Source organism: Anser anser (assembly GCF_964211835.1).
Source record: "Anser anser genome assembly, chromosome: 1".
Lineage (NCBI taxonomy): Eukaryota > Metazoa > Chordata > Aves > Anseriformes > Anatidae > Anser > Anser anser.
In genome coordinates, this window is record NC_139720.1 from 75,242,357 (window position 1) to 75,266,630 (window position 24,274).

At 37.5% G+C, this 24,274-nt stretch overlaps 1 protein-coding gene across 5 annotated transcripts in view; it reads right to left on the reverse strand.

Annotated features, from left to right (window-relative positions):
- MPPED1 (metallophosphoesterase domain containing 1) overlaps positions 1 to 24,274 on the reverse strand; it is a 65,734-nt gene that overhangs the window by 23,283 nt on the left and 18,177 nt on the right. For all 5 annotated transcript variants that reach the window (XM_083820020.1, XM_083820017.1, XM_083820021.1 and 2 more), the window contains exons 3-4: positions 22,131 to 22,316; positions 7,203 to 7,424 (exon numbers count right to left, since the gene is read on the reverse strand). In XM_083820020.1, the coding sequence (XP_083676146.1) occupies positions 7,203 to 7,424; positions 22,131 to 22,316 (408 nt within the window). The remainder of the gene's footprint in view (positions 1 to 7,202; positions 7,425 to 22,130; positions 22,317 to 24,274) is intronic.

The following is a 24,274-nucleotide window of genomic DNA, read 5'->3' on the forward strand; positions in this document are numbered from 1 at the left end:
TAAATGAAGTCAATATTTTATTTTAATACAGTTTCATTTTAATTGATGTTCACCTCAATGACTCTAAAGATTTGTACAAGGTCTGGCAAAGTAAACATGAGATGATTCATCAATAGCAAAATGTAAGCATGTCCCTATCATGAAGTGAATCTATAAATCTTTGTTACATTATTCTACTGATGGAAACTGAGTTCAGTGAGGAATGAAAGAGACTATTACAGCTGCTCTTGAAAAGATGGAGGAGAAAGGCACTGAAACAGAGACCTAAGGATTGGGTAGGCTAGACTCAGCGTGAAACAAAAATGAGTCTGCCTCATCTTGCCCTTTGCATGCTTTTTTAAACAACTGCAATTACACATGGAAGTCACCATTCAGCCTGTCCAAAGGACGCATGTTCACACATGCGCACATGCCAATAGAGTTTGAGAATAAGTATAATAAAGTCACCTACATTGTGACTAAAAAAACCAAATCAGGCAAGGAAAAAAAAATCAGATGAGAGTTACACACCTGTGGCACCACTGATGACACTGGACTGCAGAGCTTGAATAAAGACACTGGGCTGCATGTTGTGAACAGTACACATACCTGCACTGCGTCTACAGAAGGACCTAACACCAAAGGGGGGTGATGACATGCAGAATAAGGCCCTTGCTGAGGTTGCTTTGGGCTGAAGCTGGTATCCGACACTCACTAACAAAACCTGCAGATCGCTGTGTCTTGCACTGGGATGAAGCTCAGTCAGAACTCACTGAATGTCCCTGGCCCAGGATGCTAAGCTCAGTACACTCCCCCCACACATACCCCTAACCTTCTTCATTTGATTTCCATTATCTGAACAAAAATGTTGTATGAGAGATGTTGGTCTGTGTGTAAACAAACGATGGCTCTATCTAATCAACATCCCATTGGAGAAAAGCAACAACAACAACAGAAAACAAACAAAACAAAACAAAAAAAAAGGAGTCCAGCCTGAGCATCTGCCACTTCAGCAAAAACGGTCACAAATGACTTTCTAGGCTGATATTAATCTTTGCTCTCCCATTCTCCCTGACTGGGAAATAAAAGTTTCTGAAGTTCCAGATGGGCTATAACAAAATAATGAAGGAGGAAATGTGAATGCATAGACACTAGAAAAAAATGTAATTCTGCAAAAAGAAAAATGAGGTTCTGTTCCAGAGGAACAGATCCCTCCAGATAATCAAAGCAAAACAAAAATCTTCTCTCTGGATAATGAGTCTGGAGGCAATCTCATCCTAAAGGGCTTCTTTAAGCTATCCAGGACAATATGCCATTTAGAATAAGGAAATGGTCATGTTTGGCAAGAGGGGTTTGATTGTCCCTTCCTCTTTCACATTGCTGAAAATGAAAAAAAATCAAAAAGAAATAAAAGGTTCCCCTGCCACCTTGTATGCCTGTTTTAGGACAGGATGACAGAAGTTTCTCCTACAGCTCTGTACAGCTGCTTAGAAGCATTACAGAGATTCAGTGGGTGGGAAGAAGTTGCCTTCCTTTCTGTCACTTACATTTCTCTTGCTATGTCATGTAAAAGGTGTACTTTTCCCTTACCATTAATGCACAATAGCTCCCCTTGTAATAGAAAATGCCACCAGAATTCCTGCCCTTATCCACAAGGTCAGAGCATAAACACAAAATAACTGATCTTCTGCAGATGCACACCTTATCAATAAATTTAAGGCAGAGGTGCAATATTAGACATTACAGGGGCAGTAGTATAACCTTTGCCAGATACAAACAACTTCTGATTATTGACCTGTGATCATTCATCTTAAAGTCTTCTCATTAGTTATTGCAAGCAAGAGGAGAAGAACAGAGCTACGTTATTTACTCACTGAGTTGCATAAAATTTGACATAAAAAACATGTAGTACAGCAGAGTTTATTAAGCTCCAGCCATGTCTCAGCCTGTTATTGGAACCTTGTGCAGCAGAGCAGAGGTAGCAACACTCAGGATCGCATACATGTATGAACCTCAGCAAGGTGCTCTCATGTTGATGCAAAAGCACACATGCACCTTTACATTTATTTATTTTTACATGGTGTTTCTAAACAATGAGCATAAAAGGACTAATACATTGTTGCCTCATTCAGAAAGCACAGCAGATCTTGTGCACGGAATGCATCAGGGTTTTTTTTTTTTGTGTAAACAGCGTGTGATTGTGCAACTAAAACCTTTAGCAGTGCAAAGGCACAAGTGGATTGTATCTTAATTCTAGCTATAGCTAACACTAGAACTCTTACATTGTGGGGGTAATGAACTATAATTGAAGGCTTAAGATCTATAACCGAAATGCTCAAAAATCATTAATCAATATAGTTCCATGAATGATGTCCTCATGGATATAGTATCCAGTCTGATGACAGAAAAAAAAAGACGTTCTGCTACAATTCAGTTTCAGATTTCCACTTTTATTTTGGCTTTCTGACTTTCAAACCACCTGTCTGGACTGTCCACTGCTTGTCAGCAGTTTGATATCAACAGCAAAGCTCTCTATTGTAAGGACTTTTTTGATACCTGTTCATTTCAGGTATCAAACGCTTATACCTAGTTCTAGCTCCATAGTGGCATTTACAATTACGGAAACATTGCTCAAAAGGGACCTTTGGAGGTCTTCAGTCCAACCCATCACTTCAGGGAAGCCTATCACTCTCACTAGATCTCGTCTGCCATGACTGTCCTGCCAAGTCTTCAAAGCACCTCAGGCTGGATACTCTGCCACCTCTGTGTTGCTCCTGCATGCTGCAATTGTATCTATACATTATGATTTTACATGTTACTGAAAAACAAATTAACTCCCCCTGACAAACGGCTTCATGCTTTGGAAGGCCCAACAGTCACAAGAACATTTTATAGAAGCATTTTTTATAAAGTATTTGAGTTATTTTACCTATTGGCTTTTCTCATAGTAGTCCAGAATGAATTAGGGTGTTTAAAAGTACTTTCCAATCAGAAACTTTCCAATTTACAACAAATAATGTTGAAGAAGTAAAGTCTTTGTTTTATATTCATAGCAACTATGGCAATTCTTGATGCAAGACTGCTTCCAGGCCTGTGAATTGTGTTCTGGCCACGTCCTAGGTTTTGCTGGGATGAAACCAGACTGCAACTTTCTGTGACTACCTTTAAACAAACAAACACACAAACAAAAAATAATCATGGTGTTCAGGCTTTATATGGGAAAAGAAACCCGTGCAGTTCTGTGTCTGTGCTAAGCTAGAAGGCAACACATTGCATTCTTACTGATACTCTGCTTATCCAGACCTGAGAGTCAATACTGTGTGGTGCACTGTCAAGAGCACCAGCCTCCTTGGCCAAACATAGCCACAGAAAACCCTTAAAACTCAAGATTGCTCTGGAGGCATCTAAAATCTTAGTATTCCCAAGTTTCTCATGAAGTACCAAATATTTCTATCCTCCTCTCTCCTATCATTTATACTAATCATCCAAGATATCGGTGTGTTGCAAATACCAATTTTTAAACAGCAGCTTCTGCGCTTTGCAGCTTGAATATAAAAATGGCTGCTTCCTGCTTGATTATAATACTAGTATAATTAATGTTTAAGGCAGTTAATTTTTTGTTAGTGAGTAGAGGCTCAATCTGGCACTTGAAATCTTGCCCTTGAAGCCCAGGAGAGTTATAGCTTTGGTTTTTGAGACAAGACAGTGTCCCATTTCTTCTTGCAATTAAAAATAACCACTGAATTTTAGATAAGAATAGAGGTCAAAATACCCAAGAGCTATTGAAAATATTTAACCATACACAAATGGTATATAGTTAAAAGGCCTTAGAGACTGGCACCTTATGCAAACCAATCGAGCTTTCATGGTTTACTTTGCAACTAAAACATCTTAAGCAGAACTATAATCTAATTCTGAATAGGTCACACATAAAAACACAGATGGCTACAGATAAAAACACTAAATTAATGCTGGTTGGCATTCACTCAGACCTTACTCCTGGGTTCTCAAAGTACTTTGCAAATATTGATCAGCCTGTTTTATAATGGAGGGATATCTGTAGCTTGTGTTTATTTTTACAAAGGGTGAAGTAAGACAGAGGATCAGGGCTGTAATCAGAAACAGAAAGGTAGGAACTGGGGTCCCCATCTTTAATTTCTAGATAGCTCACCTTCTAGTTAGAATCATGCATGTACAACAAACAGAAACTCTAACTGGCAGTTCTCCAATCAAAAAAATCCATTAAAAAACAAACAAACAAAAAAACTATACGCCTATTTTCAAGGCTGGAAAATAAAGTATTTTAGGTTACTGAGCAAGCAACTACACGAAACTTACCTTTCTTGTTGAGCTCTGCACGGTTTAAGAACTCTAAACTTTGAAGTCTTGACTAGATTCATAAACATTTTCTAAAGGACTGGCTTCATGATACAAAGGCAAAAAAAAAAAAAAAGATTCTCCACAAGAAGTACACCAAAGTTCTGTACTTTTTAGTTTTTATCATTATTGTTATGATGTATAAAGAAACTGAGATTAATTTCCCACAGATATTATGAAAACACCTTTCTTTTCCAGGCAAATGAAGTATAGAAACAAAAAGAAATGCTAAAGAACAGTGGTGCTCATTAGGCACAGACTTGTACTACAGCCTTCAATTTATCAATCAGGCAGTTTAACCCCCACACAATAGCTTTTTCTCTTTCTACGTTTTCTGACCGTTGGCTTGGCTGATGTAACTTTTCCAATTCCGCATGTGGCCTTCTGACAGAACAATGAAGAGCAACTTCTTATTGCTGTTACTTTTGTTATTGCTGTTGTTTTCATTGGACATGACATTGCTTAGCAGGGAAACTTCATTCAGCATTGCATAGTAACAAACTAAAACAAACAACCAACCAACCAACCAAAGAGTTTGGCTGGAACAATATGATTATGATGCCAGGCCTAATCCAACAGAGCTGGTGCAGGAAGATTTAAAATTGCAAAACGACAAACCACCTTGCCAAGCAAGGAGAAGGGAAAAGAGAGGTGTTCAATCAGATGGAAAGCAGGCAATGTAGGGATACGCAGAGTCAAAGTTAAGCACCATCATGACTTTTGTCAACAGACTTTTGTCATAGACCCCTGGAATAATCAGCAGAGAGGAAGGGAATCAGTGGATTCCCACTACACTTCCCCTTCTCAGCATTAGGGCAGCGTCACCGATTTTTGTAATACTGTGGATGCTACAATGCCTCTTTCCAAGATACCCATTCTCAAGGCTGTAGGTACCAGGTCTTTCTGGTAAAAAAAAATAAAATAAAAAAGAAAAGCTTCGTTGGCCTAGGTTCCATCACCAAGACTTTATCTCATATGCAGTAGGTGAAGATCTTCAAAGGACTCTACAACACTTACCTTCTGGGACCACAAGGGGTGGGAGGTAAGTTAGTGGCACTGCAAAACACATACTGTGGAACTTAAGATATAACCTGAAGCACTACAGAATAGAAAAAATAAGGATGACAGTAAATCTAAATGAATATACATTGAAGATGAAAAGCAATCTTTTTTTCATGAATTGTCATGCCAGATATCCTAGACAACTTGTGCAAAATCACAGGATAAGTGCACAAAGGGAATGCAGCAAATCTAATTTTACAGGAACATTTATGGTTTAATGGGAGGAAAAAAAAGTTTTCTCAACAGATTTTTACAGACCTAATCAAACACAGAAAGTTCAAATGGTTTCTTTTAGCCTCCACTTAGTGCTACTTTATAGACAGTCTTTTGCTTTGATTTAATTTATCTAGACTTTAATGAGACTTTTGGTACATTACTGCCTGGAAAATTATTACTGACACTGGAAATATAGTGCCTGGTTATGAATACTGCAATGAAGATATGAAGTTGCCAGACATATTGTAAACAGAGCATAATTACAGTATTTACAGTTGAACATCAAAATGGGAAGAAATGCCAAGTGGCATTTCTCAGAAGTTAATATTGGGACTGATACCATCTAATATCTTCCCTAATAATTTGGAAAATTAAGTAAATTGTACATTGATTGAATACACAATATACACAAGAGGAGATGAACTACAACACAGCAGGTGGGTAGGTTGAAAAAAAAAAAAACACAAAGATCTGAAGATCTAAGAGGGGGAGAGAGAGAAGGGTGCAGTTAAGAGGGAAACTATTTGATGTAGAAAAATGTTGAATAATAAGCCTGGAGAAAATTAACACCCATCTCAAGTAACCAAATGGAAAAATGCCAATTTTCATTAAAAAAAAAAAATCTGAGAGATTTCACAGTTTATTCACACTGAAAATTCACATTGGGGTATATGCATCAGGTTTGACAACTTGTTTGCTATATTCCAGCCTGATGTGATTTTACAAGGACGAGTAACAGATTCCCTTAAAAGCCTGCCTTTTAAAATACATTTTAACTTATTTTAAATGTATACTGAATGCTCATGAAAGACCTGATTTATAACTGTGTTAGCAGAAATAGCATAGTAATGAAACATAAGCAACACAGAAGAATTACATATGAGGTCAAAGGTGGGGGTCAGGAAGCCAAAACCCATCTGTCTCTGATACTGTCAAGGAGCTTGAAGTGTTCGCTCTATGCAGTACAGCAAAATCCATGAAACACTAGGTTGCCACTGATTTGTTGACTTTAATTTAGAAGCTCAACTATACCTTGAGAAAAGCTATTACTGTAAAAAAGAAAGTAAGAATCTGATGTTAAGGGGAAAAAATGCCTGAACTGAAAAAACGCGTTCAGTATTTTATGAAACAAGCTTGCTGCATTAAATGACTACTGTATACACTGATGAACCGTAAATATCATCCGTAGGATGGAAACTGTCAAAAGAATGTATCTTTGCAATAAAATTAACCTGTAATTATATAAACTCACTAAGTGTTGAAAACGTATTTTATGACAGAAAAAAAAAAAGCCTACATGGACTCTATTAGAGAACTGCTCCAGGGTAAGAATCTAAGGAGCACACTATCTTTTCCCCATCATTTTTTGGTTAACAATACCTATTCTATGCAAGTGTCTAATTTCACCACAAGAGTGATTCATTATAAGGCAATATATAAAAGTTTATCAAACCAAGTATTATTTTTCTTCCTAACACAATAATCCAAATATGGCTGAATGCATACGAAATGGCTGATGTGACAGCAGTCAATGGTATTTTTTTATGTATGCTTAAAAACCTGCTTACCAAGGGGAGCCATATATTCTGAATCCCCTCACGGTCACTTCAGAGTCTTGAAGATAGATGCAGTTTGTTAGAAGAGACTGTACATTTTCATAGCTCTCTGGCTTCAGCTTAGAAACAGAGGGGAAATAGTAAAAGTCCTGCTTGATTAAGTCAGCCATGAATTCCTGGTCAAAGGTCAATTCATGATTTCCTGCTATCACAATCTTGTATTCATAGGGCAGGCTACCTAAAACAGTGAAAAACACAAAAATTACTTGTTTTATGGAAAATCCAATAAAAGAAAACAGGCAGACTCACAAACTATCATCAATTCTTATAATATGCTCCCATATTTGAAACAATTGAGCATATTCCTACTCAGTGTTACTACAATTACTCCTGGTGATTTCAGGTAAATGACATTACTGTCTTTTTCAGAGCACAGTATGATTTAGCTTGCTTAGCATTAATGTGTTGAAACTACTTTCAACTCACCAACCTTAAATAACGGTCTGCAGACTTCTGCTCTAGCATTTACTCCTATTTAATTGCCATTTGTGTTGCAAGTATCACTTACTGTGATGACAACTCAGTGACAGAAATTAGGATTCAAAGGAAACTGTCCACAACGCTTGAAAAAATAATCCCAGCTCTCTTCTCCCAGGCCTGCGGTCATTATCAGCTTGCACTGAGGAGGTCTCATTGACTCAAGGCTTGGGTCAGCCAGGGGGGGTTTGCTGCCCTCTTTGCCCTGATATGAGGACCAAGCCATCACGCAAGACAGGGCTTGGGCTTTGCTGTCAGAATTCCACATCCCCAAGACGAGTCTCACAGTTTGCCTCTGTCCCGTTTTTCTCTGCTCCATTTTCTCACTGACTTCCTTAGATCCATGGACTATAATTTAAAATGACTCATGTTTGAGAATATTTTACAACCCGTATTTAGTGAAAAACCTAACAACCTCCTGCTGAAGGCAAGAATATATATGCCCACACACGTGGGCTCTCCTGAGAGCAGCACTGCAACAGAAACTTTCCACCCAACTCCAAGTTTGGTTATCAAATGGACTCTGCACTTGGAAGCAGCAATCACCTTCCCAAAAAGATCAGCAGAAAACTTATACATATATCTGAGAGGAAGCAAAGATGGAAACTGTGTAAAGCTGCACTCACTACTTGGCTTCTGTGGTATTAATTTGCGTCAGGATGAAGACAGTCAGAACAGGAGAATGCGAGAAGTAGTAGGTATTTTACTGAAAAAGAAACCAACCTGGCACAGTAACAATCTTATCATTTCTAATTTTTAAAATGTATTATTTGTAACATTATATACACCTTTAGTGATGATCCCAAGCCTAACCCAGAATTAGGATGTTTAGAGAATATAAATTATTATAAATATAAATTACCAGACCATATACAGAGGCAGAAGCTGGCATAAGTAGGACTGAAGGATAAAATTCAACAGTGTGATTCAGAACTCCAGAAAGAGAGAGAGCGAACAGCACTAATCCAGAGGAGATACCATGTGGCTGAACACAGTGTCTGACAAATGAAAATATATGGGTAACTCCTAAATATAACTTCCAGGCACTTCTAACACCTGCATTAGGAAATTTGATCTTACAATCTTTCCTGTTGTCCCAATACATATGTGCCTTTAGAAAATGTATTACCAGAAACTCTGTTCAGATATTTATTATTACACATTGAGATTCCATTATTTAACTGGAAGACTACTTGAAATATAAATACTGCAATTTTTTGCTTCTGAAATGCTTCACATTCTGCAGATGTGTACGCCATTTCCACAAGTTTTCTAGGTGGTGCACACCTAAGTTAAAAATGTTATTTACATGCTGCAATATGTATGGGCATTTACAGGCCTTAGAGCATTTTTGGGGAAAAAAAAAGAATGAAAAAAAAAAAAGAAATCCTGTATCCCACAATATTGTTAACAATTCCATTTCTATTTTGTTGTGTAAATCTTTTTCAGCTCATCTGATCCATCGATCTAGCAGCCAAGAACCTGCATGAGCTGGTTATAGTTGTTGCTTCCACTAATGTATTTATGTCATGTTGCTGTCTGTGGGTGTTACTTAGGCAATTAGTAAATTACTCTAAATGTACAGTTACATTTATTACAGTGGCGGCCAGAAGCACTGCTGCAGTTACAGGTCTGTCAGCTTTTCAATTAACAACTCTGTTTTTGATGAGTTTGCAACTCCGTTTTTTTCCCTTTCTTTTCCTTTCATTCCATACCAGGTGGAAGCTTGCTAAACCTATTTCCCTCTCTTTGTCTCCACAAGCTCTCTTTACCCTTTAAATCTTATTTTTTTGTCTAACACAGAGGTATTTTTCCTGTTATTTTTTGCACATAAATTTAACAGTATTTTGCTTCAACTTTGTCCTTTGAAGACTTATGAATATGTTTCATCTTTTACACCAGGCACACTCAGAGTGCAAAGTTAACCTTAGAAGGAAATCTTTGAAACCTTATTTTTGGCTGGGCGCTGCTGTCATGAACTATATGTATAAGACCTCAATTAAGTGGGTACAGACAAAGATTCTCAGCTATCAGACCATGATATTATTGACATGTTTCCTACCTTCCCTGCTTCCAGCATGAGTACTTACCAATTCTTATGACTAGTCCACATGCAGAAGTCAGCACCGAATGCTATACATCTTGCTGCACTAAAGGCACAATCCTCATACCACTGACCTAAGAGGTACCAGTACCACCTTGCTTTAGCAGGAACACAATCCAACATGGTGTGTGAGCACAATCCTGAGAAACTGCTAATGTTACAACTGCTTTTTACAATTTAAAGATCCACCAAGCATTAGCAATATCCGATTGATATTTATCTGAAAACTACCTCAGAGCAGCAACTTTCTTTCCTACTTCTGACCTACAGCTTTTTACTTTTTCTCATCATATTTAAATTATTTTGTATTTTCTTATTCTAGTATGTCCTTCCAACACAAATATATGGTTTTCCAACTCTAGGCACAGACTATGGCACAATTTCTAGCCCTGGTTTGGTCCTTGGCTAGGACCAAGACCTCTCCAAGAGCACACAGCCCAACAGCTCTTCTACAGCCTGAGTTTCTACACGTGCCCGTAACTTGAGAACAACCACTTCTCCATCTATTATTTTTTGTGCAAGCAGCACTTGGTCAGAGATCATTCAAACACTTCTAGGTTGACCAGTTTATTCCCACACCTGCTCGTAGGTGCTAATGGCAAGATGGGTAGAAATGACATCAGGAACATTTCCTGCCCCTTTTTCAACAAACTGTGCTGAGAATGTTGAATTTCCACTCATGAAGGTTTTCCTGGCTTTGGCAAGAATGATTCCTACCAAAGGCTACAGTGCAGAGGGGTCCCTTTATCTTCCATTTGCAACCTCCATGAAAACAAGCCTTACTAAAAGCACCGAGTAGCATTTTCATTTGCTAAGCTGTTTTCCTTTTTCTTTCCAAAATAGTCATACGCTAAATATAAAGTTTCCCTACCACTCAGCCATGTAGCCACCAATGAGACCATCATAATGACCCTGAATGCATCAAGGGTGACTAACAACCCTGGGGTGAAGGGGATAGAGCGCCAGTGGTACCTCAATCCTCCCAGTCAGGAGTTCAACAGCTCAGGTGGGAGGGTGTGCATCCCACAGTCAGTATCTGGTTGTGCAGCAGGTGCTGAAAGCAGGGCTCCCCCTTTTAAAACCACGGCACCCTTTCTGAAGAACAAAGGCTATTGTGCAGGGATGGGATTCCCTCGCAAACTTAGTCAAGAGTGTCCTTGCCAACGGGTTCAGTAGGAATGCAGTAGGAAGGGTTTTAAAGTAGGTGTGCTGGGGAAGGGTTGTCATACCATGAAGCGAAGGCATGGGGGCAGTGAGGAAGCAGCTGGGTGGTAAAAGGATGGTGAAGGGTCTCACAATGCCCTTGTGAAAGCAGCCTGACTGTGGTTCTTCTCAGGTACCTATATGCAGACACACAGCAGAGAACTACCAGGAGGAAGGAGAATTCCACACACAGTGGAGAGCTGTGACATCTCTGAGGCTATGGAGACATAGGGGGATAGCTTGCAGCTGGAGTGTTTCAATAGATGGACACAGGCTGTCTATCATCTTTGAAAAATCAGGGGTATCACAGAAGTTTCCAATGTCTAAAAAAAGGCAGATGTCCCACCCATCCTCAAGAAGGGCAAGAAGAGGAATCTGGGGAATTACCAGCCAGCAGGCCTCACATCAGGTCTGGGAAAATTATTGAACAAATCACGCACAATGTCATTTTCTAAGCACATTAAGGTTAGCGGGAATATCCATCATTGATTTAACACAGGCAAATCATGCCTGACTAACACAATTGCTTTCTCAGAGGACACGATCGGCTCCATCAGGGAGAGCACTGGATTTTTTTCACTGTGACTTCAGCAAAACCTTTGACACTCTCTCATAGCATCCTTATAGCTAAATTGGTGAGATATGGATGGATGATAAGGTGGGTTGAATACTGCCTGGATCACTGGGTTCAAAGGGCCAGAATCCATGGTACAAAGTCCAGCTGGCAGTCAGTCACTAAAGTTATCCTCAGCCAACTATTCTGGGACCAATGCTGTTCTCCATCTTTACTAATAGCCTGGATGATCAGATGGAGTGCGCTTTCAGCATGTTTGCAGACAACACAAAATTAGGGGCATGGATCTGCCAACAAAGCAAAAGGCAGGTCTTGCTATACTAAGGAATACCCAAAAGCTGGAAAAATGGGCTGACAGAAACATCAAACTTTATCAAAAGTGAATGCAAAGACCTGCACCTAGGATGGAGTAACCTCATTCAACAAAACTACTGAGTTGTTTTCCTTAAATACAGTTCCTTAACTCAATTTAAGGAAAAAAAAAATACTATGCGGATGGTCAAATAGTAGAACAGGTACCCAGAGCAGCTGTGAAATCTCCATCCTTGGAGATGTTCAAAATTAAACTGGACAAGGCTCTGAGCAGCCTACTGTAACTAGAGCTGTTTCGAACAGGAGGATGGACTTGAAGAGCTCCACAGGTCCCCTCTATCTTTTGTGTCTCCAAGTCCACACTGGAAAATGAAAAAGAATTTTAAAGAGCCTGTAATGCTGAAACGAATTAAATACTCATTTTGTGTTGTGATTCTAACGGAACAAATCTATGGTAGACAAGCTATTTAACACGACTAGAGAGTATGTTCCATTAACTTCAGTGTACGTTTCTTGTACTATCCATTTAGCAGATGAGTAGGACTAAATACCCGGCTGATAACCAATTAACATTTGATGCTAGCACATGGCTTTCCTGGTGGGCAGGTAGCAAACTCGGTTTTAATACAGAAGCTCTACGTATATAAAGATATTAAAGAAAATTTATCTGTCACAGGAATTCTGCGCACATATCCAGAACAAAATTAATTCCCCAGTAAAATTAAGGCAGCAAACATGTAAGAAATAGATCTGCCCTTCAGGAGTGCCAAGAAATACATTCAAGAACATATGCTATGGGAGTCAAAGATGTATTTTCAAACAAACAACACCAACAACAAAAGTTAGGTTTTGAATTTGGGGAATTTGGGAGAAAGCTACATTTTTATCCTGATTTCTTATTTTGATTAGCCAAATCACGACAATAATTTTTGCTGAAGACCAGGAACCTCCCTGTTCTTCACATCTGAGAAGCTTCTGCTAAAATAACCCTGTAACCTGGTGATGAACTACAACTAGACCTGGTTAGAAAATTTTACCTGAACAGCCTTCCATACTAAAATCATTAAAATACCACTTCGATGGAATGGGATATATTTGGAAATTCATGTAATGATTCTGGCATTACCAAGGAAACAAAATGAAACAAAATGTCATTTAAAAATATTTTAGGGTGAATAAAAATTTCACTTCTAAGGAAAAATTCATTTTTTTTCCTCTCCTGGAAAGCCTAACTTGAAAGAAATAAAAAAATATTTTCCTCCATAATCAACCTCTAGCCACTTCATCCTATTTGGAATTGGAATCAACAAAAATGTTTGCACATCAAAATTCTGTCAGAAACACACTGGCTCCAATTCAGTCCCGGGCTTCAGGGCTTTCTCTTTCAGGACACATCCAGCATTTGCCTTCCGCCAGTTTGGAATGGGGCTCCAAACAACAATTTATTCTTCCAGCCATTATCTTAACATGGGTTAAGAGGTTTTTTTTCCTTCCTTTTCCTTCTCTGCTACATAGTTCTTCGTATCTTTTGCCTCATTTTTCCCTCTCCTTTTGTTTTTGCAATCTTCAATTGTATGCAGAAAAATGCCAGAGACACATTCTCTTGCACTTAATTCAGCAGTTTTAGAAAAGGGTATCTTTTTCTTACCCTTTTACCAATACAAAACTTGTAATGGTATAGAAGCATGATGTCTTACACTTCTGTACCCTCGTCTTTCAATATCCTTCTGAAAATGCCCAACAGATTCAAAAGTCATTTACTACAATAGGCAAAGTAGTAGAGGCCCCAAAGATAATTATGTTCCTTTGAGTTTCCCAAAAGTAAGAGCCTAGTAAGACTAACGTCCAGTCTGAACAAGAGGCTTCAAAGGGATGACAACTCTTAGGATATACCTACGATCCCACAGAAGGTCTGCAAGACAAAATCTAAGGCAGCAGTGATTCTGCTTCCAGAACAGCTCATCACACATACAAAAATCTGCCCCAAACCTCCTAAATCGATGTAATTTTGTATTCTTTGAGATTATTTTACTATAGAAAAGCCTGGGGTATCAGACTTAACTTACATATATAGCCAAAAGATGTTATCACCTTAATAACTTCTTAACTATATATATAGGGCTTTTGTCAGTTGTGGCAAGCACTCCTCAGACAGATTCTTAGCCTTTGTTTGGTTAATATAAGAATCTGATAATAGCTCTGGTAATATAATGTATATGAGAATACATATATATATTTGTTTAGCTAGTAACATCTTTGTTTATTCCTCTCATTACTGTAGATTACCAATTAAGAAAATCAACTGAACATCTAATTTTTTGTGGTTTTATACACCAGTTAGAAAATTATTACAGCAATTCTTAACTTCTAAACTACAGCAGGTCCTTTTCATGGTGAACATAATTTTTACAACATAAGTTGAAATGCTGGGGGACTGTCACTTGAACTACAAACTGCATAATTCAAAGCACGGAGCGATGTGTCTTAGTTTGCTATTTCTCTGCATGAAAGTTCATTCAAAGTAGATTTCTGTGTGCTTAAAGGTTCATCCCATTCTATCAGCAAGCCTTCTCCTTCTTAAATTAGATAAAGACTGCAAATAATTCAAAAGCAAATGCATGATGTTTATACTCCAGACTCCTGTTGTACTAAGAAGTTAGGCATCTTTACCAAACAGTGACCTCTTTTGCAGCTTACAATTCTTATCAACTTACAGCTCACAGAGATAAATGCCAACTTGTACAAGCAGATGTGCTTTGCTTCTCTCCCAGTATTGTACTGAGCAGAATTTTTAGTATTCATTAAAAGCAGTGACAAACATGTAAGTGCCCACTTAATGCTTTCTCCCTCTCATTTCAACCTTTTAGAATACAGCAGTGAGTGATATAGTAAAAAGACTGCGTAACTGTCTCAGATTGTTTTTTTTTTTAGCATCTCTTTGACAGTTCTGTGTTTAAACACTGGGGCTGACGTCTGGAAATTCACATTAACATACTTATTGTATGGTGTGTAATCTGGAATAATATTGTAAATGAACACTCCTTCCTAAATCATCTACAACTTGCAAGATCAAGACACTCTTGCATTGTAAAAGCCAGTAATTGTATCAAACACTAAAACAACAAACACATATAATATTGCTCACATTTGCAAACCAGGATTTCTTTAACTAAGTAGATAAAGGTAAAAAAAAAATAAACAAACAAACAGCTAATAGTCCAACTTAAATTCTTTGATATACTGTGTTTTATATAAACACGCATAATAATTGGCCAAAATTACTTCTAAAGGGAATATGGCTTTCTTTTAGCCTAGTTTATTTAATAACCTAGCAATTACACAGAACCAACCCCATGAATACTGCAAATTACACCATGAGAGTAGCTGCAGTGAGTCTCATCACAAGATTATGTAGCTCTGTATCTTCCATCCACTAGTGGTCAGTAACAGATGTCGAAAAAATTGCACAACTGCAAGGTTTGCCTCAGCTGAACCTTCCTTTGATATGCCCCCTTGGATTATGGCAATTGATGGTTTGAGAATCCCCAACCACATAAACCATGGGGTTCATTTTCATAAATATTTTTTCTGCTATTTTCTGAAAAGTTATAGTATTAAATAATAAACCTTTCTGAGGAGATAAATTTCTACAACGGGTTTTTTTGCCCTTCTAGTTTTGGTTTACAACATGTACCTGGGAACAGCGAAAGCAAAGGAAATAGAGAACTATGTTAAAAAATAACAAAAATACTTTAGACTTCCTACATGGATCTCTCTACACCCTGATACAGATTCCTGTTCAGATCTTCAGATCCCACAGAGGTGCTTTCAGTATCTCCCAATTGTCACATTCTGCAAGGGAAGACTACAAAGAACTGTGTGTTGTGTCACTGTATGAGGTGCACAGCACTAATAATGATGTTTCATGTTTGCGGACAGTGCTTGGTAATAGGTGTTCAAAGTGCTGTGCTGAGAATCATTAATCCTCCAACACATTCATGTGGTAGGTGGATCAAGCATCGTTCTCACAATTTTACAAGGGGGAACGATGAGAGGCTGTCAAATCTGAAGAGGACTAAATAGAATTTGGTTGCCTGTCTTCCTCAGGCTCCTTCAAATATCTCAGCCAGAGGCAATCAGAGTTTGCAGAATTATACTCCAGACCTTTCACTTCCCTGGCTGTTCTGTGCACTTCTGGGTCTCACTGTCCTAAAGCTACACTTGACTGCTAGTCCAGAATAAGGCTGGATAAATTTACTCACTTGCTTAAACTGGAGAGTTCAGACATCTCAATATTTATGAAAACCACAAGCCATTTTTACATGAGCCATCCCAGAGGCTCAGAATCTTGCAGGCTGGCTACATTCTGCTTTATCAGTGGAAAGCAGCAACCTCAATGTAAGTACAAAGTGAAGAAAAAAAAAAAAGGCATAAATGTATTTGGAACAACGGAATGAAGGAAAAGTCCTTTAGCAACTACCACTCCCAGAGCTCCTACAGCTTCTCATCACTAGCATGGGAAGCGTATCTGGAAAGCAGTTGCTCTGGCTCGTCTTCCCAGTACAGGCATGCAGCTTAAATATTTCTTGAGACTCCTGGCAGCCAGTTTAATGCTCAGAAGTCTTCAAAATACGTGAAATCCCCAGAACTGGAGCAATAATGGAAGAGTGTGTTGCAGTGCACTTTTCTGCTTTTCTGTACCGTACTGTCTGAGCCTTAGATGTACAAACGGATCTGAGCCATCACACTTTTAAGAAATGCAATAAAAACCAACACTTTTTTTAGTGTGCCCAGTCTTTTAAAAATGACATCTGTTCTAAATCCCTACACAGCTCAATGTTTTTCACTGCATTTCCAAAGCCATTCTTTTGTAAATAGATAATTAGTGCTTAAATACTCCTTTCAAGGGGTTTCTGCATTAACATAAAAATAGTGTAATTACCGATGGTCAAAATGGCATGACTACAATTTATAAATTCTAATTTCTTTTGCTGCTCTGAAGCTGATATTTTTTCTTCTTCAACACAATTTTAATCTGTTTCAAATGTATTATTGAACCTAAAAATATAAAATACCTGTTAAGAGAGGAAGATAAATAACTACCACTATTTCACGAGATTTATCACAACAGCAAAAGTAAAACTAAGTCTAGTGTTTTGGACTTTTTTGAATATCTTTTACTCTTCATCAAGAACTTAAAAATAGGGATGCTGCTTATTGACTAAAATTAGCTGATTTTGTTCTCCTGTGTAATACTAGAAGCAGGTGATTCTACTAGTGCTAGTTACTAAAGCTGGGCAGGCATTTTCAATATAAAAACATTTTTTCAGTTTGAGAGAAAAATGTTATCTTTTGAGCTGAATCTGCCCAGGTCAATTCCTGAAGTGCATGTCAAAAAATTTAATCAAATTTGTGCATGTGTATGTATGATACTCAAGTAAGATTAATATTTTCAGGAAAATAGTCTGAAGAACTAATTACTGTTTTCCACTACAATGCAAAGCTACCTTTTTTTTTTCTTCAAGTTTAGCTTGAACTTGAATTTCAAATAAGAGTATATTTGACATTGAAAAATCTCAAGCAAACACACTGAAACAACAAATATTATAAAATGTGTTAGTTTAAGTAATCTTTTCAATCCATACACAGAAGATAATTCTCAGAGAGAATACAAAAGTATGTGTTGGAGCGTATATCACACACCAGCTATTTAGTTAAATTTCCAGGAAAGTTACCCACAATCTCAAAGTGACAGTGGGTCCTAGAGCATAAAAAATTTGGAATATTACAGTCTTGAGCAAACAGAATTACAAGAGCAACTGAGCCAAGCTGGCAATTTCCAGTGCCAACAGTATGGGACAAACAAAACAGAGACGGTTTTGGACTCATTGTTTGATGAGTACACTAGAGCAGGACGTTTGTCTTTGTACTTGTCCTACAGCACATTTGATTTATATGCAGGTTGAGAATAAGAAACAAAAACAAAAATAATGACAAATATGAGCACAAAGTTAGCTACAGTGCATAGCAAGCATGATATATCCTACCTTATCTAGCGTTGATTACGTACTAGTGTGTATTTAAAAACAATCCATTTGAATTATTTTCAGCTGTTTAAAGTGATGCTATTAAAATCTCCTGGACATACTGGAAAACTAGGATATGTTCAAAACTTCAAACAACCCATCCTTATAACATCACTAGAAAGTTTCGCTGCCCTCATGGCCTCCCATCCAGGCCTACCATAACACATGCTTTTTACTTCATTTTTTCTGATTCCCAATAACTGGATTTACAAATCTGGAAGGAAAGTACATTCAGAAAATAAGCTATATAGTGAAAGGAAAAGGAGAAATATAAAAACAGCAGAAAGGTCAATTCAGGAAAAAGAGGGGAAGGAAATGACCATGTTAGTACCATTGGTAAACTCTGTAAACTGACTATTCATACCCTTTCTCCTTCTTTTACTAAGCTACCCTGAATAAGAGTAGCAAAATGGAAACCCGACTTGCAAAAGTATATCATGGTACTTCATGACTGGACAATAAGAGAACAGATGAAGCTGAACATAAATTCCAGCAGAACAGTAAGTACTGGAGTAAGTAGCCCAATTGTAGATACACAGTGATTGATTATGAAATAGATACTGCCATTCAAAAATAAAAAGTTTACAGAGTTACAACAGGCAATTTTATGAAAAAGCCATCTCATTGTTCAGTCACTGTCAAAAATGAAAACAATAATCCACAACATTAGAAAGGAAAAGAGAACAAAACAGGAAATTTCATTATGACAGGGCATAAATCAGTACATGTGCAGCCCTAGTCTCTCCACCTTTTAAAACGATAAAGAACAAGAAGATGTACAAAGAAAGACACAGATGATCAAAGGCATTTAAGGACTTCTAAACAGCCTTCAGCCTGAAAAATATCTGAAGGGTAGATATGGGAAAAGCCTGTAAGTTCTGGAGCAGAATGAAGAATGGAATTGTTCACTTGCGTCTTCCAGTATTAGGAAATACCAAATGAAACTAGTGGATGACAAATTAAAAATATACAGACTTCTTCACACAATCCGCATTACATTGTCGAACTCTCTGCCACAAGATTATGTCTGCATTAAAAATTTGCCCAGATTCAAAAAGCAGTTAAAAAACTCAGAGAAGAAAAATCTGTAAATGTTTATTATAAACACAGTAACATTGTGGCTCAGGAAGTCTTTGGACCATCTATCTAAAGCTGAGAAAATATCCACATCCAGTTACCACCAGCCCTTTATCTCCTCCTTACAGTTGGGCATCAACCTAGCCCTGGTAAAACCTCAAATCCTTCCCTGGAAAGGTGGGGAGAAGGCTTCAGAAAAAGAAAAGGGGAAGAAAACAACTGATTACTGAGAAGAATGAACTGAAATGAAATGAAATGAAATGCAGTGGAGGGCTGTAGAAGTGAGAGAATAAAAGGTATAAAAGTAGGTGACTAAGGGGCAAACAAGGCAGCCAAAGACAATGCTGGGCTACAGAGAAATATCATCTGGCCTTCCTGAGTACCCACATACAGTTACCCTAAAAAACAGAGAACATATTTTAGGGTATGACTCAGCAAGCCAACGTGCCTCTATTAGCATAACACTTGAGCATGCGCTCGATATAACCATAAGGTTCACGGAAGTTAATGATGTTAATGTAAAATATACTTCGCATCAGACAGCAACAGACATTTTATGTAAAGCAGAAAGATAAAATCTGAACTTGCTGAAGGGCCTCCTGATAAGATGAAGTACGCTGATAGACCAGAGTGGCAGAGACCCAAGGGTATATGCTAGAACAGAAAGCCGAAAGGGAGGAATAAATGCTACACATAAAGATATAGTCTAATAGAAGAAGTAGGACATGCATCTAGTGCCTAAAAGGAAGCTGAGGGAAGGCATAGAAATATTCTCCTCTTTATTCCAAGGCATAAACAAAGCTATAGCTCACTGATGGCAGAAGACATATATGTGAAACAGAACAAAATAACTATGTGGGAAAGCTCGCCCTGCAGTATGGGATGAAGGAGAATACAAGTAAATTTGGTGGCAACAGATAAGAAGGAGGCTGAAAGTAAAAGTCCTGGCCAGTCTCTCAATTACTTTCTCAACAAACTAGTAAAATGCTCACGCAAGGAAGGAGGAGGAGGTTGGATAGGCTGTGGGAGTTATAATTAGAAAATCATGGCAAATACTGGAAACAGCTATCTAGAAAAATCCAAACTGTCAGGGACTAGCACCTTTCACAGCAAAATGGGTAACCTGCAAAAATTTTGAAAATTCTTCTTAAAGAGAACACTTTTAACCATTCTACCACTTACTACAGATTTTTGCAAACATTGAAAGTATTGGTGAATTCATAAATTGTTCATTTAATAGCTACAAGTTTTCATTTTAAAATGTTATTGAGCATAATTGAAAAAAAAGCTTACACTTTTGAACTGAAACAAAGCTTTAAATGCTAGCTGAATGAAGCCTGTTTAGTGACTCCGAACTATTCTTCCATTGCATTTTTCAGAATTCAAAAATTGAGTTAAATTTTCCATTTTTTTCAATTTTTGCTAACGAGCTAGAAAGATCTCTTGCTTCTTAAGCTCAGATATCTCAGAGATGTTCTTGCAAAAATATATCCCAAACCGCACAGATCACCTTTTCCCAAACTGCATGCTACCATGAAATTGGAAGGATGCCTTGAAAAGTCAAGAGAATTAGGCCTTCTTTTGGAATAAAAATGATGAAGAGACCATCACAGAAATGCCTTGGGAAATCTCTTGACCAAACTGAGAGGATCTCAGTTTAAGGACTTCTTCAGAACATTGTACAGCTGTGACCAGCAGGGTGGCAGACGGAGAACTAGGGAGACAAAAACTGTTCAGTGAGTAATGTGCGTAGCCCCATCTTCGCTTGCTAGCAATGTCCCAAAGCACTCTTCTTCCCACACTAGCAGATAAATAAAATTGATATTATTTAGAATGGATAACCATACAGTTTGTATTATCTTTCTATGCTATTTTCAGTATAATACATGGTAGAGACCTACAAAATAGGATTATTTGCTTTCTGTTGTACAGCAGACCTGCTCTATTTAGGGACAGAGTAGAGGGCACAATAGCAGAGTGTGCTACCCCCGCAGGCTGCCCCTAACTGAGTGCAACAGAACAATGCAATTGCTCCATGTTGGGCATATTATTGGGTTTCCAAGCTGAATTAAATATCAGTCTTAACTAATAATTATTTGCTGGTAAATATTTGCTTAAATTGTGAAGTACTGCCTTTTTTTATACCCCATTTCAGCCTACATGTGTCTGTCAGCTTTGTGCCTTTCTAGTGTGGAATGCTGTAACAGGAAGCAAAAAAAAAAAAAAAAAAAGGGAAAATGCAAAATGCATAAACTAAAGGAAAGAAAACCAATATAAAAATGGATTTTAATCCATTACCCTTAAACTCTGTCCTTACTCTTCCCAAGTCCTTCATTTCCTCTCATCCTGTTTTTGATAACAATACGGATCCGGGTTTTTGTCTGGATACAGTGTATGCTTTCCAGTTTTTACTGACATTTTTTTTTAGCATATATAAAACACTGCAGAAGCACATGTAAATCACCACTCTCTTGCCCAGTGGAACAGAATTTCAGTTACCAATGCCAACAGTTGCCTACAGAAGGCATCTACATCTGGTCTGCTACATCCAAGACAGCAACCACAGGCACACGTTTTGCTTTGTTTGGAATTCATTGCTGTGGTGCAGCTGAGCCCCAGATAAAAAAACTACGAGCCTCTGGGGTTAAACAGACAAATGTTTTCAGTCACAACAACATTTTTTCTCTTTTTTTTTTTTTTCAGGGAAGCAAAGCCATAACAATGTATGTAAGAGGTTTTATGCAAATCATTAAAGGCCTACTGACTTAAATTGTTGCTAACACCACAAAGTTGCTTAATGTACACTTGAGAGTGTGAAGGCAGAACAGATGAATAGTCTCACAAATCTTATTTGCTCAGTTGGAAAAATGCAAAAATACTTGTTAAAAAAAAAAAGAAATATGTGATTCCTTCTCATTGCCATTCAAATTTAAAAGACAAATTAATATTCATCATTCCTGACTGCACAATGTTTTTTACTGGGAGGCAGAAGGGGCACATACATTCAGTAAACAAATTTACTTTCAAATCCACACAGAATTCAATACCTACCTAGCCACTCGTTGAATTTTTTTACTTCACTAGGAAGTCCCAGCTCAGTAAAATCACCAGCATGTATTAACACATCTCCATATGGCATTTGGATGGGATCAGTTCTCGAGTGAGTATCAGAAATACAGACAAATCGAGTATATCCCGGAGGTTTGGGAGCATCATGGGGCACTGGATCAACCCTGCAGGAAATGCATCATAACAAGGTTATAAAGTACTTACAAACTTCCTAGTGTCTACTTTGCAATTCTAATACCAATTTTTACCTTTACAAAAGATTACAGTCTTCTCGATATGTCTGATGGAAGGGATTTATTAAAACAAACCTATCACTAATGGGAGGTGTAAAAATTCTTGATGTTCACATCACAACATTTTCAGTATTTGTTGGGTAGCTGTATTAATTTAAAGAGATTAAGGAAAAGAGATTGAACTATGGCAGCAACTCTGAAACAAATACAAATAAATCAAAGGCGTTACCAGTTTCAAAGGAACAGTGCTATCCTGTTTCATTGTTTAAATATGATTACATGGTACACAGGGAAAAGATTTATTTTAGATACGTAAATATATTTAAATGCATTTCTTTAATTATAACTTTTTTTCTGCAAGTTATATTATTCCAACAAATTTAATTAACACGTTTTGGAGATACGTTTCAGTGTGGTAATGCAAAGCAAGATAAGAACTCTCCTGACAACAACTGTAAATGTACGTTCAAGCCTGACTATTGTCAGGACAAATGTGGCAACTTTCTGGGTTTAATTATACTAAATGAAATCAGATGCTGTGAGGGGTGAGGCTCCATTGTTCAAAGCCCAATTTCGCTATTCTAAGCTGAGGAAAAGAAAAGATCTGACCCAATTATATGAGACTTACTTATGATTTAGGAAAGAAAAGCAGAGAACACCTCTCTGCAATATCAGTCATACTTATTTTCAACTCATTCAATTTTATACCCTCAATCTATATTTGGTTACAATATATAGAAGCAAATGTATCTACATGCAGCTAAACCATATCTGCTATTCCAATTAGGGAATTCTGGTGAAATAAAATCAAAAATCCAGACATGCTAGAGTCATATTTATGTCACTAGAAACCAGAGAGGTATACAGAAATGTTACGAATTATTTTACTTTTAAAACATCTATTTTGAAAGGAGAAACAAAATTAGTTTTGCTTTGTTTATTGTTGCAGTATATAATACATGCCTTGCTGCTTGTGCTTCAATTCAGGATCTTACTGTTATATAAATAAACTCTCAAAAAAAGTTAGGAGATCTTTTATTAATAATACTACTCCTGAGTCAGTAGGTCTACTGACTCAGGTAGTTTTCAATAGAAACTGTATTACTTGAAAGACGTAAGATAATCATCTTTAATCACATGGTCTTTTCATTAAGTCAAAGAATAATTCTAGTAAATTTATAGCCAGGTAAACTGAGGTGTTCCTGAAAACTTCACTAGACAAGTGAATAAAATCTAAAACATTCAAATCATGTTATGTATTTAAAAAAAAAAAAAAAGTTCTTAGCATTTTCTACAACGCAACTACAAAACTAGGGTATGAATAAATTATTTTGTACCCATCTTTCCTACACCTTTTAGGATGAAGGAGTGTTTTTTTTTTTGTTGTTTGTTTGTTTTAATTAAGCCATTATACTAAGCATCAGCTATTCATGAGGTGTTTTTTTTTCCTTTACAGGGACACTAGAGAAACCATTAGGAGTACCTTATAGCATTCTCTCTAAAGTGACATTTTCTGAGAAGAAAATACCCAAATGTGAGGTAACATGTAAAATTAGCTGTGATCAGATCATACCAAATGAACACAGTAGATTTGTTCATACCCACATGATCATACCCAAAGAACACTACGTATGTGCTGGTCGTACATGGAAGTATGCACACAGTGGAAACTGTGAAACTCAGCTGAAAAAGAGGGGAATGTTTGGACCCTGAGACACAGCAACTGCAAACACTATGTGCGTGGCTGAGGGAGTATGTATGCTGTGAGAGGGTCACAGTCACAAGGAGAAGGGAAGATGACAAAAGAATTAGATGGTAGAGTAGGTATGGCAGGTCCCAACCTCAAACAATGGAACTGCATGTTAAGAATGCCTCTGTTTTTGCAGGTA